At 38.5% G+C, this 13,876-nt stretch overlaps 2 protein-coding genes across 4 annotated transcripts in view; one reads left to right on the top strand and one right to left on the bottom strand.

Annotated features, from left to right (window-relative positions):
- Positions 1-14: 14 nt before the first annotated feature.
- On the bottom strand, positions 15-10,485 carry garem (GRB2 associated, regulator of MAPK1). The gene is made up of 6 exons (XM_058060913.2): positions 10,123-10,485; positions 9,470-9,610; positions 8,533-8,663; positions 5,887-7,047; positions 5,591-5,745; positions 15-4,256 (listed from the first exon to the last, which is right to left on the bottom strand). Exons 1-6 carry the CDS (start codon positions 10,256-10,258, stop codon positions 3,542-3,544), a joined length of 2,439 nt encoding a protein of 812 aa, XP_057916896.2. The 5' UTR covers positions 10,259-10,485; the 3' UTR covers positions 15-3,541.
- Positions 10,486-10,706: 221 nt separating this feature from the next.
- The window catches only part of ncf2 (neutrophil cytosolic factor 2), a 198,776-nt gene continuing 195,606 nt past the window's right edge, over positions 10,707-13,876 (top strand). The window contains exons 1-5 of one of the 3 annotated variants that reach the window (XM_078790627.1): positions 10,707-11,439; positions 11,630-11,712; positions 11,787-11,895; positions 12,826-12,960; positions 13,057-13,164. In XM_078790627.1, coding sequence (XP_078646753.1) covers positions 11,266-11,439; positions 11,630-11,712; positions 11,787-11,895; positions 12,826-12,960; positions 13,057-13,164 — 609 coding nt within the window. In that variant the 5' untranslated portion in view covers positions 10,707-11,265. The remainder of the gene's footprint in view (positions 11,440-11,629; positions 11,713-11,786; positions 11,896-12,825; positions 12,961-13,056; positions 13,165-13,876) is intronic. The other 2 variants (XM_058060915.2, XM_078790628.1) reach the window with 2 other exon arrangements.

Below are 13,876 nucleotides of genomic sequence, written 5' to 3'. Positions count from 1 at the left end.
ACTAATTTCTTTGGCATGTACATTCTTTAATATATATATATATTTACACAGTATGTAATACTCATTTGCATATAGTGAACACAAGGTATTGTTTGTTCCTTCTCCAACTGTTGCATAGAACACCTGTTAAAGTACAATTATAGACATTGACGTATTAATTATCATGTGGCTGAGCATTACTTTACATTGTGTGTGTGTGTGTGTGTGTGTGTGTGTGTGTGTGTGCTTACAAACATTAGAAAGCAAAGTCATGACAAAAAAAAAGCAACATAAATTTTTCTCAATTAAAAAAATAGTTGACATTAGTAATATTTTTTCTTAAAAAATACATTTGCATTTTTACATTTTTTCTTAAAAAATACAGAAAAGTCCAAATAAGCATAAGTAACATTTCAGGACGGGACAAGGCGAGGGGGGGTCGGGGGTAACGAATGTGGTATAAATGTCGAGGCACCTTCATTTATCAGCCACGTTCTTTCATACACAATAAAAAATAACAACGCTGCATAGTTAAAGAGGCAACAAACTGCGTAAATATACAGCAAAAAAAAAAAAAAAAAGTACTACGGTACCGATGTTTCACTGTGTATCTTAAATGATGAGGGAGTATTAGGGCCACACTGATCACCCTGGACTGATGGCCAGCCAATCACAGAGCACGTAACCATTCATATCTATGGACAATTTGGAGTCGCCAATTAATACATATTTCCAAAATAAAATAATACCATTGTTTCAGATGATGAAGTTTTAATTGTACGTGAATAAAGATGGAATATGATTAATAATTAGTACTTTTTCCACTTTAAAAAGTCAAAGAAAGTCATTTACATGTCAGAATTGTACAGGACAAAAATGAATATGAGGTGAAAATCATCCAAATATTTGAGAATAAAATCAAGTACAAATGTAACAAGTTATTCTTTTCTTGAAAATATGATTATTCATTTTTGTTTACTTTTTTCCTTAAATTATTTACTTTACTTTTTTAATATGGCCATGCATATAATTTTTATTTTTTCTTGAAAATATGACTTGTTTTTTTTATTTATATTAATTTTACTTATATGCATGGTCATATTAAAAATAATTTCACTTGTTTCTTGAAAATAGTACTTTATTCTTGTTACTTCTTTTGACTTTATTTAAATTTTAATTCATATAAAAAATAAGTACAATTAAATAAAGTAGAAAAAAATTAAAATAAGTAAAAAAAACAAAGTAATGTTTTCATGTTTTTTAATATTTTATTACTTCTTTTTACTTTATTAAAATTTTACTTCATGTAAAAAATAAGTACAATTAAATAAAGTAAAAAAAATAATAAAATAAAAACAAAGTAATGTTTTCATATATTTTTTATGATCATGCATTTTACTTTTCTCTTGAAGATATTGCTTTATTGCTTATTTTATATATATATTTTTACTTCATTTAAATTTTACTATATGCATGGTCATAGTAGTTAAAATAAAAATATATAAAATAAGAGTCAAGTAATATTTTCAAGAAAAAGTAAATTTATATGCATGGTAACATTAAAAAATATTTTTTTCTTGAAAATATTCATTTTTATTTTATTTTTTTCTTTAAAAAAATGACTTTTTTATAAGGGTATTTTTTCGTATTACAATTACTAATCTGGCAACTTTTTTTTTTTTTTAAATATAATATTCCAACCTCATTCTCATAAATTGCCATTTCACTATTTTGATCAGCTGTGGCCATAATACTCCTTAAAAATACACCAAACTAAACCATGTGTGTATTTTATACGAATGTAATACTTGCACAAATACAAACGTCATGTGCATTTTTTTTTAAGGCCTTCCGGGACAATCTGAGAAGCGATTAGTAGTGTTATGAATGTAGTGCATTTGTGTGTCTAAGTTTCTAAGTTGATCATGTGATGAGCTTTACTGCAGTAAAAGTGCACGATGCATTTTCTCTTGTAGTTGGACATAAAAGGCACAATTAGTTTTCATGGCAGTGGGGGATTTGGGGAAATAAGGTCATTTTATTATTATTTTTACTGTTAGAACAAAGAGCATAATTATTATTTAAATTGCCTTCATTTGTTCTTCCTTGCAGTCAGGAGTGTCGGATTTTAACGGCAAAAAAGCAACACGGGAATGCTGATGTTACTCCTGATTATTTTAATAGAAGAGTTAAATGAAATTAATTTTAACGTAGGCTCATTTAAGTGCTTGCGGTTTAATTTGGTTCCTCCGGTTAGGTCATAGCAACACCCCGGAACGCTTCTTTAGGATTAAAAATGGAGCCCTTTTTTTGTATGTAATAATACAATAATCTTGCTTTTTAATTTGTTCCCTGTTTGACTCGGCTTCAATGTGAAGATGACATAACAACAAAATACAAACAAAGTCGTTTTTTTAAAAGTGCGAAATGATTCCATATTGTTAGCAAATAACAAAATAGCAGTCCCGTATTTAAAGAGCAAGAAGAAGTGTTCCAGGAAGTAGTCTATATTTGGGGGGTTAGCATGTACAGTAGGTCCCCTGCTCATTTAGTTTTAATAAATAGGAAGTGGAATTAATGGCGCCAATTATTAGCCACGTTTACATGAGGAGTTTTTGTCTTTCCGAATGGAATCTTTCGGAAAGCAATGGTATCCATGGAAAGGAATATTCCAATCGCGTGTCTTAACATGCGGCGCTATAATCAACCAGAATAGCGTCAAAGCGTAAACACCAACATCATGTGAGTTTTTCTTTCACTTGTTGGAATAACTCCGTATTCCCAGTTTTTCCTTCGTCCAGTCTTGGAATTTAGTTTGAATCAAAAACAAACTTTCCTTAGCAGTCCAGTGCCGATTGCTCACCTCCATTTTTTTTTTTTAATTGAGCTGCGTGTTACGTCATATCTCGGCATTCCCTGGAAGAATGCACCCGGGAACAGGAAAAAAATTAGTTAAATTTTGCTAATATTTTATAATTAAGCTCGGCACATGTTTTATATAGATATGTATTTTCTTTTTTAATAAAACTACACTTGTGGATGGCGTATAGAAGGGTTTAGATTCTGTTCCACAGATGGCGCTAATGCACACCAAAGCTGCTTGCCAACCACTAATAAACAGAAGAAGAACGCAAACATCTGTTTGAGCGGGTACAAAATTCCTCAATCGGATTGGTGAGGTGTTCTGGGCTAGGACACGCTGGGGGGATTATGTCTCACAGCTGGCCTGGGAACGCCTTGGTGTCCTCCCGGTGGAGCTGGAGGAGGTGGCCGGGGACCGGGAAGTCTGGGCTTCCCTACTAAGACTGGTTTCCCCGCGACCCGGACCCGGATAAGCGGAGGAAAATGGATGGATGGATTGGGGAAAGGAATATTCCACCCCTGTGAATCGGATTATATATTAATTCGGAATGAGGTGTATACAAAGGTTACATTCTTTCCGTTTGAATGGAATTGGAATATTTGGGTCCATGTAAACGTGGCTTAATAACTCAATAACTTGATTTTTAATATTTTAACTTGGGATTCAAACATGAGGGGGATCTACTGAGGGTCTTAGCGATCAAATCTTGGGTCTCCATCCGTTAATGAACTGCATGAGTTTCTTCACCTGCAGTTTGCTGAGTTTGAAATCCTCGGAGAGAATCTCCTCGGTGAGCTGCATCAGCAAATTCCCGTCGATTTTCTCGGAAGTGAAAAGCGACACGATGTCGTCGGGAAGGCCGATAAAACGCAGGGATTTGGATACTTCCTCTATGGAGAGGCCGGCTAAGCTCGGCGGGGGCTGCCATTGATGCTCGGAGGCGGAGCTTATCAGGTCTTGTGTCGTGGAGGCGTCCTGTGCGGATGTTCTGTTGGGCTTTGCTGTTCTTGGGGGTAAAATCGGACATGAGAGGCTCTGCTTGGTGTTTGATTCCGCCATGGCTTTGTCTTTGTACATTTCCGAATTGTAACTGGAAGATTTGGCGCAGGAGCGACTCCGAGACACGCTCCGCAGGCTGAGGCTTTTACCGCCGCGTGCGTCCAACTCCGCGAGGCTGCAGGTTTTGGGGTTGCTCGTGGATCTCTTCCTGGGATAGCTGTAGTAACTGCGACTGTCGTCCGAAGCCGTGAAGTTGTTGGGCCAAGACAGCCTGGAGGACAAAGTCCCGGACGCCAAAGTCCCGCTTGGTGAGACGGCACCCGGGTCGGCGCCGCTGATCTGGGTCCAGTTGCACGGGTTGCACGCGCTGCTTTGCTCCGCTGGGTCACACGCCTCTTGTTCAGATGCTCCGCTACTGGTGGGAAGAAAAGACAGTAAAGGCAGTTAAGTCGCATCTGGGCGAGAGGCAGGGTACACCCTGGACTGGTCGCCAGCCAGCCAATCACAGGGCACATATAGACAAACAACCATTCACACTCACATTCATACCTATGGACAATTTGGAGTCGCTAATTAACCTAGCATGTTTTTGGAATGTGGGAGGAAACCGGAATACCCGGAAAACATGCACACTCCACACAGAGATGGCCGAGGGTGGAATTGAACCCGGGTCTCCTTGCTGTGAGGCCTGCTCGCTAACCACTCGGTTGCCGTTCAGCCGGAATGAGTCTATATTATATCTTATTTTCTCTTCTTATGACCACTACATTTGGCTAATATGAGTGTAAAGGTGACTATAGGGGTGTTATTTCAGGTCTAGAGGGCTCTAATAATGTTAAAAACCATTTTTAGATGGTTTTCTATGCTATAAATTCATTCATTTTCTACCACTTATCCTCAGGAGGTTCGCGGGGCCTATCCCTATCCCAGCTGTCTTCGGGCGAGAGGCGGGGTACACCCTGGACTGGTGGCCAGCCAATCACAGGGCACATATAGACAAACAACCATTCACACTCACATTCATACCTATGGACAATTTGGAGTCGCCAATTAACCTAGCATGTTTTTGGAATGCTGGAGGAAGTAACCGGAAAACCCACACATGCACGGGGAGAACATGCAAACTCCACACAGAGATGGCCGACGGTGGAATTGAACTCGGGTCTCCTAGCTGTGAGGCCTGTGCGCAAACCACTCGTCCGTCATACAGCCAGTCTTATTCATGTCTCTTATTATGTATTTTGGGTAATACAGGTCTAAAGGTGACTATAGGGGTGTTAGTTCAAGTCTAGAGAGCTCTAATAATGATAGAAATTTAGAAGGTGAGGGGAGAACATGCAAACTCCACACAGAGATGGCCGAGGGTGGAATTGAACTCCGGTCTCCTAGCTGTGAGGCCTGCGCGCAAACCACTCTGTCTTATTCATGTCTCTTATTATGTATTTTGGGTAATAATAAGTGGAAATGTGACTATAGGGGTGTTAGTTCATGTCTAGAGAGCTCTAATAATGATAATGGGGTTGTTCAGGGCATGTATGACCGGTAAGAGACCTCTAGGAAGACCCAGGACATGTTGGCAAGACTAAGTCTCTCAAAGTGACTTTGGAAAAATCTAGTAAAATCAGAATGTGTCCAATCCAGTAGATTCCACTATATTGATTTAACAGTTTCATAATGTGTAGTCTATTTTTAGAACAACAGTACCTTTTATTTGATCCAACAGGAGTACGTATCATAGTGACCACTTACATACTGTGGAGTCCAGATGAGTAATAGGAAAGGGTTGGACTTGGGGAGCGGGTGTCTTTCTGGTGCGGCTTCGCCAGAACTGGTACGGATGGCATCTGTTTAAGACTTCGTGGTGGAATCGGCGGTGCGTTCAGCAAGCGGCATTCTTCTTTCACCTAGAAAGGTAGGATCTGTTTTTTTAAAGTGACGGTACAAGCAGTTTCCCTAACAGTGGGAAGCAGAATGTTGTACAGTGCTAAGTGTCGGAGAGAGTTATGTAAAGGTTTCACTTTTTGTTTCATGTTTTGAGTACTCACAGCTTCGGATTTGGGCGGGACTGGCGGCGGTGTGAGGGACGCATCCAGCATCGGAAGCGTGGCGAGATAAGACGCGGTCGTCGCACAGCCGTTGTTGAGACCTCGGATTCCTTCCGACTTGGGAATCTGGCTTCTCAGGTGATCCAACCACAGCTCCTCGTAAGGAACGTCGGATCTTACCGACACTTGCTGGTTCGGGGAGTCCATCGTTTCGGTGAGGAAGTGTTCGTTTTCCGTTGTGTCCGTCGGAATGCTGTCGGAGGGCAGGAGAGCCCAGTCGCCACACAAGGTCATGCACCCCTGCAAGTTGACCTCGCTGTTACCGTGCAGGTTGCTACCGTAAACGCAGACGGAGAGTCGATGGAAGGATTGCGTCAGTTCATCGCGGGCGTACGTTAGCGAGCTGGGAATGTGCGTGCTGTTGGGACATCCGTTGGAGGTCCCGCCGCCGCAGCAATTCCCGTTGCCGCTGCTCTGTTTTTTCGGGCTCTTCCCCTCGTCGTTCCAGTCTGTTCGCACATCCCGGACCGCACGGGAATAGTCGTCGATGTCAAACTGCTCCTGGCAGAAGGAGAACCATCGATGCACCATGGTGTCCAGCCATAACTCTCCTTGCAGGAGCTCCTCTGGGATAATAAATCGAGGTAGCGCCGTATGGAATGGGAAATGTACGGGGATTATTTTGTTGCTTCGCAGAACGCAGCACACGACCACGGTCTTGGTCTGTATGTTGACCAACTTGTAGCGATGGCCCTCTCGGATGAGATGGAGGTCGTGCTGGTTGCGAGGCGGACTGCTGGGCACCGTGACGTTCACCGGCAACCGGGTCTTCTCCACGATATTCCGGATGGTGTGCTCGCCGTCCTGCATCTGGAGCTCCAGCGGACTACAGGTGCTGAAGCGGCCTTTGCACTGGAAAGGTAAGCTGATGCTCTCGTTGGTGCGATGGTTCATGCAGATCAAGCAAGGCATCTTTCCCCGACCCATCTTACCGATGGAGTTCAGCTTGCCGATCTTTTTAAAAATGGTGTTAAATCTCGATTTTTCTTTAGCGGTCTTGGCGTACAGGATCTCGGCTTGGCCCATGAGGGTCAACTCGTCGCCCGTGCTTAGTGTTATGTTATAAACTTCGGTGTCTTCATTGCATTCCCCTGAAGCCATCTGGAAGAAATCACATGACACCATCTTAAGCTATCACGTACACACGTGCTTCCAAGCTAAGCTAGGTGTAATACGATCACTTCCCAGAATGCAACTGGAAAGTATGACAATAATAATCTATATAATAATAATCTAACAAGGGGTGTGTATTGGCAAGAATCTGGCGATACGATACGTATCACGATACTAGGCTCATGATACGATATATCACGATACTGTTAATAAGGTGATATTTTTTTTGTTTTTCTTGTAGGTAAAGATTATTAATTATTATGATTATTACACCAGCAATATGCACTTACTAATTTTTATTCCATTAGAACAGTATGTTATGCTGTATCACAAACTTTATAACTTGAAGTCGTATATGAAAGTTTAATGTTAGTGCGGCCTGCGCAAGTTTGATATGGATGCTTTATGGTATCATGTACCCAGAAAAAATTATTACGTTTGATTAATGTTCATGTTAAAGGTTAAATAATTAATAGTTATCCTCCCTATCCATGTGGAAGTGGTAAGTTTTTGGCTATTTAAGTTTAAAGGAAATAACTTGGAGGCTACCGTTTAGGTCGCTAGCTCTCTAGTTTGCGAGTTAGCATGTGCAGTTGCGCAATATGTTGTAAATAAAAAAAAAGTATAAATGTGACGATAGTCGTGTTTTGTCATGTCTACAGGGCTCTAATAATGCTTTGTTCATTTTAATCTGAAAAAAATAATTTGTCTACCCACCAACTATATGTGGTTTCTTAAGTTTTTATTATTTGCCGTTTTATTATTATTATTATATTTATTTATTTATTACTGATTGATTGATTTTCTTTATTCTTGATTTGTTTATTAATTTTTCATCTGATTTTGTGTAGAAAAATAAAAAGTAAGATATTTGATAACAGTTAATGTTTTATCAGAGCTTTTCTTGTAGAAAATTGTTTTTAATAAATGCGTTTTTTGGGTTTTTTTTGGGGGGAAAACCTGATGCGGCCCAGTCTCGCCCAGACCCGAGCTCCAGTGGCCCCCAACTAAATTGAGTTTGAGACCCCTGATATACACTCTATGATAAATGCCTAAAAATATCCATATCATACTTTTAAATATCGATACAGTATCGCGATACATCACCAAAACAATATTTTCTTCCACCCCTACATCTAACCATCCAGTTAATAGCCCCTTCTACATAAACAATAACAATAATAAGCAGATAATGAAATGAATGCTGGTCAGTGTATCTTCAGCCGTGTTGACATGTGTCTACTCTTACAATTAATTACGCCGGTTTACTGGTTAGACGGCCCAAAACATCACTTACTGGTATGACCAGTTAAGGCTGAGAAAGGAGTGTGCGGCGCATCGGAAGCGACTTCATGCTTCAGAGCCTGAAACGTGCTTGTTTTCATTCCGTACGCAAACCAATGTACCAAACACTTACATACAATACTTTCACCGTTTAGAATATGAAGTCAAAAAATAACATATTAGCCATACCTGAACGTTGAATGTGATTTCTTCCATGACATAAACCCTCTCGGGGAAGGCTTTGGCCACCTCCTCCACGCTGCTGAAGTATTGCACCGGCTCTTTGACGTCTCGATCCTGCTCCAGTAGCTTAAACTGACCTGAGAGGAAAAGATGTCATATTTAATGTGGTGATGCTTTCACTGACTGCAAGTCACTATTATACCAGGGGTGTAACGGTACGCCATCATCACTGTTCCTTCTAAATACATTTTTATAACCTTATTAGAGCCCTCTTGACATGAAATAACACCCCTATAATCACCTTTATATTCATGTTAGTCATTATAGTCGACAATAAAGGCGATAAAGTGACATAATATAGACTCACAGAGGTTAGCATTGGGATAGTTGCTTGCTGTTCCGTTTTTGTCCTTTTTTAAAAATATTTTTTTAATTGTGAAATAAATATTTTACAATAAAAAATAATTTAAAAAATAATATTTGCAAAAATGAATCATATTTTTAATGACCTCTCATGGCCCACAATTTGGGAATACTGTTTTAGATGTTTTTTTATTATTTTTTTAACAAGGGTTATGATGCAGGACCACCAGTAAATAATAGCAAATTGCTAGTAATTGATTGACGGCAATGCCGTACGACTTAAACACATTTTGGCTATAAAATGGATGATATTGTTGCAGACGATTGGCTATGGAAGAACTAAATGTAAAGTACTCTAGTCATATTCCTACATTTGAGGTTAGCATTGGGATAGTTGCTTGCTGTTCCTTTTTTGTCTCTTGTTTCTGGACAGTACTTCCTGCAGTGGCTATTGTCTCAATGTAACATTATGACTAGTATAGAAAAATACATATATCATCATATATAGTGTGTAAATTTGCTTAAATATGTGCATATATTTTGCTAATATATCGTAGTGTGCATGTACCGTTCCACTTACCCTCATAATGAACAGGGATCTCTATTTTGGGTCCAATCACGTAGTGTCCTTCCTCGAGACTATGAGCAGTAATGGTTGTCCACTGACGACAGGAATGAATCAAGAGGTAGTCATTGTCTCTGAGCCCTTCCACTAACTGGCCTGAAATAGGAAAAAAAAAAACACGAATCATTTATTCCAAAAAGCCAATTTTTGCCAATTTTCTGCAACTTCATGTTGTTTACTAAAGATATGAAAAAACTATCTAAGATTAAGTGACACAGATTAACCCTTCAGTGAGTGATGGAGGCTATAATACAATACTACATATAATAATGTAATTACTACTTTAATTAGGATAATTTATATTTAATGACTGCCTTTTACAAATTAGGGATGGACATTTGGCTACGTTAACAACATATATTTATTACTTTACAGTGACCATTTGTAGTAATAAATGAGTTGAGCTATTTAAATTCTTCTGTTAGTTTATTACAAAGTACTGCAAGTAGAATTTAATAATAATAATAATAAAAAGTCAAATATAACCCCGCCACAGGCTAGACACCAACTTTAATCAGGTTACCACGACACTTCTAGGAAGGTTGGTTAGTAAGCGAGCTAGCTAGCCAGACACACAAGTTAGCTGGAAGACTTTCAAAGTAACTGACCGTTGTCCAGCTTGACTATTTGTGGCAACCGATAGGAGCTGACAAGTTGATCCAACGGCAAGGACGTTGTGCTCCATGTAACATCTTTTAAATTGTTGTACAACATTGTTCCAAGGTCCATCTTGCTAGCTTCCATTAGCCCACAGCAGGGCTAGCTATGTGTAAACACGCTCACAAAAGGCTACACGGAGCCAACCAAGCAAGCAAAACGCACCGAATATTCATTAATGGCTTTGTATTTGAAGCCATTGTTGCTTATTTTTTGTAGAATTTTGCCTTTTCATTTCTTTACGTATCATTAAAATCCGTAATCTGATAATGAAGCAGAGCCATGTTTGTTTAGCTAGCTACTAGAGCCAGATGAATAGCGGAAATGCGTGACCTTTCCTACAAATTAAGAGTAATTATTTACTTTGTGGACCGTTCACATAGTTTTTTTTTTTTTTGCTTGATTGTGTTTGATTACAGTTGAAATGTACTTACTGTGTAATACCACTCATACGAATGTTATTAATAGAAGATACATATTTTACTAACCGGAAGTTCTTATTTTTGCAGTACAGTCCCCTGCTGGGCGATACTATACATTTTTGTATCGATTTGAAGCTAAGCAAAACGGTGCTAATACGAATATTTTTTAACTTACACAAACAGAAATAGATTATATGTTCTAGGGCTATCAAAAATAACAAAAGTAACTAATTTATTTCCTAAACTAGGTTAATAATTTTAACCACGCCTCTGATAAACATAACGCCAGTCCTTGTCCTACAACGCGAGGTGCATTCATTGACACTGTGGACATAACAGTATCGTTTTGATTATGAGTGTATGTGTGATCGAAATAAACAAACACAAAGAAAAACAATAAGTTAGGTAATTTTTCATGCGGAAGTACAGTTAGCTTTTAGTTAATTTTGAGCTATGAATGCATATAATACACACATTACAGACAGTGATTAATCTTTTATATGGATGTGATTTCATGATTTGGTCACAAGCTATAAATCGCAATAATGAGGCAAGAGTGGTGCAGCAACCGCTGTCATCATCACACTTCCTGATCTCTGTGGTACAAAAACCAGAGGAGCTTCCTTCATTTGTTGTGCCACAAAGTCGAGTCCACAGTCCGGGGGGGGGACCATGTCTTTTTTGGACACTCTACGCCAGTGGGACGAGGCTGTAACGTGTGTCGACAGACAAGAACTGCCTCAAGCGCTCCAGATGTTCTTGGATATCCAAGACCCCAACTCCAAAATCTGCTTCAACATCGGCTGTCTTCAGCTTCTAAACCAAAACCTGGATGCTGCTGAAAAGGTACCGGCTGGGAAATAATAATAATAATCTAAAAGCGATATGTTGCTGATTTTTATTTTGGAAATAGTTTTTTGTGGAGCTTTTATGAAATTCTGTAATCCGAAAGTGCAAGTCACTACAAAAGAAGAAGTAGAACTCCGTTTTTCATTAGTTCTTGTGGAAGGAAGTGACTCAGACTTGTCGTTGTCAGGCTTTTGATTGCAGCATCAGCAAGGATGAGCATCTGGCCGTGGCCTTCTTTCAAAGAGGAATCACCTTTTACAAAAAGGAGAGGCAAGATTCCCACCTCAGTCATTCAACCACATGCATTTCTATGGGATTCTTAACTTCATGTGATGCCTTCACAGGTTCGAGGAGAGTATTGGGGATTTCCAACTTGCCCTGAAGGCCCTCAGGGGCAACCGGCTCATCGATTACAAAGCGCTTGGTCTCAGATACAAACTATACGCATGTGAGGTGAGTGTGAGGCGGTGTCAGATTACAGTCGAAAACACCCTAGATCAGGGGTCTCAAACTCAATTTACTTGGGGGGCCACTGGAGCTTGGGTCTGGGTGAGACTGGGCCGCATCAGGTTTTCCAAAAAAAACGCATTTATTAAAAACAGAAAAATGAATAATCTTTGCTTTGGTTCCGATTTTCTACAATAAAAGCTCTGATAAAACATTCCAATGTTCTCAAATATCTTAATTTTTATTTTTCTACACAAAATAAGATGAAAAATAAATAAATCAAGAATAATGAAAATCAATCAGTAATAAATAAATAAATATAATAATAATAATAAAACGGCAAATAATAAAAACTTAAGAAACCACATATAGTTGGTGGGTAGACAAATGATTTTTTTCAGATTAAAATGAACAAAGCATTATTAGAGCCCTGTAGACATGACAAAACACGACTATAGTCACATTTATACTCTTTTTATTTACAACATATTGCGCAACTGCAGGGTCTTGAGACACATGCTAACTCGCAAACTAGAGAGCTAGCGACCTTTAAACGGTAGCCTCCAAGTTATTTCCTTTAAACTTAAAAAGCCAAAAACTTACCACTTCCACACGGATAGGGAGGATAACTATTAACAGTTATTTAACCTTTAACATGAACATTAATCAAACTTAATAATTTTTTTCTGGGTACATGATACCATACAGCATCCATATCATAACATTAAACTTTCATGTCAAGGCGGGGGCCTCAAACTAGTGCCGCGTGTTTGAGACCCCTTGGTTAGATGCAGGTTAATTGATACGCCAATGCCATATGACTTAAACACATTTGTACTATAGAATGGATGATATAATGGATGATATTGTTGCAGATGACTGGCTACGGAATAACTAAATGTAAAGTACTCCAGCAATATTCCTCCATTTGACCAGGTTCTCCACAACATGGCCCTGGCTGAGGCACACTTGGGTCAATGGGAAAGAGCCCAGAAGAACCTCGTGAAGGCTCTTGAGTACAAGACAGACGCCAAGCTCAGCATCATGGACCGAGCGATGCAATCTATCCTGGTGTGTTATCATGCTGGCATTGTTATTGATATAAAGCAACTGCTATTTGTTTACCCAATTCTTCTGTTTATTAACATACTAAAACTCCATCACCAGAAACAGAAGGTTTTCAAGGCAGTAGAGTTTCCTTCCACTGTGCTCTTCAGACCAAATAAGCACTACGTTGCGGAGCTGGAGAAGAAGGACTACCTTGGAAAAGCCAAGGTAACGGACTCTGCTGTGTCATCTACCATAAACTACGTGATGTCGGTTCATTTGGGGCTCTAAATACAAATATATATATATATATATCATAATTTACCTTTCTATTCATTCAATACAGTAAAAATGGGCATATTTCACACCTAGTTGTGAATGGTAATTAATCACGATTAATGTTAAAAATCTGTGATTAATCTGATTAATTTTTAAAAATAATTTGACAGCCCTAATTTGCCATTTTAATGCTTGAAAATGCTTATGTTAGCCCCCAAAAATGTCAGATTTACTTAAATATACATAGTTTTGACAAATAAGCTGATTTATTTATATATTAAAAATATATAAAAATATTAAAAAAACAGTGATGCCGCTAAATTTTAACTGTAATGTAACTCTTTTTTTTGGCATTCTATAATAAGTCTCTGTTGTTTGACATATTAAAAAACATTGAGCAATATAATACATATAACATATAATAGCTCTTAATACAATTATATATATCATAATTTATCTTTCTATTCATTCAATACAGTACAAATGGGCATATTTCAGACATAGTTGTGAATGGTGATTAATCACGATTAATGTTAAAAATCTGTGATTAAACTGATTCCTTTTTAAAAATAATTTGACAGTCCTAATTTGTAGTTTAGCCATTTTAATGCTTGAAAAGGCTTATGTTAGGCCCAAATAAATGTCAGATTTGCTTAAATAT

Source organism: Doryrhamphus excisus, linkage group LG5 (genome assembly GCF_037039965.1).
Source record: "Doryrhamphus excisus strain RoL-2023G ecotype Guam linkage group LG5, RoL_Dexc_Guam_v1.1, whole genome shotgun sequence".
Taxonomy (NCBI): Eukaryota; Metazoa; Chordata; class Actinopteri; order Syngnathiformes; family Syngnathidae; genus Doryrhamphus; species Doryrhamphus excisus.
This window is presented reverse-complemented; position numbering and strand designations above follow the sequence as displayed.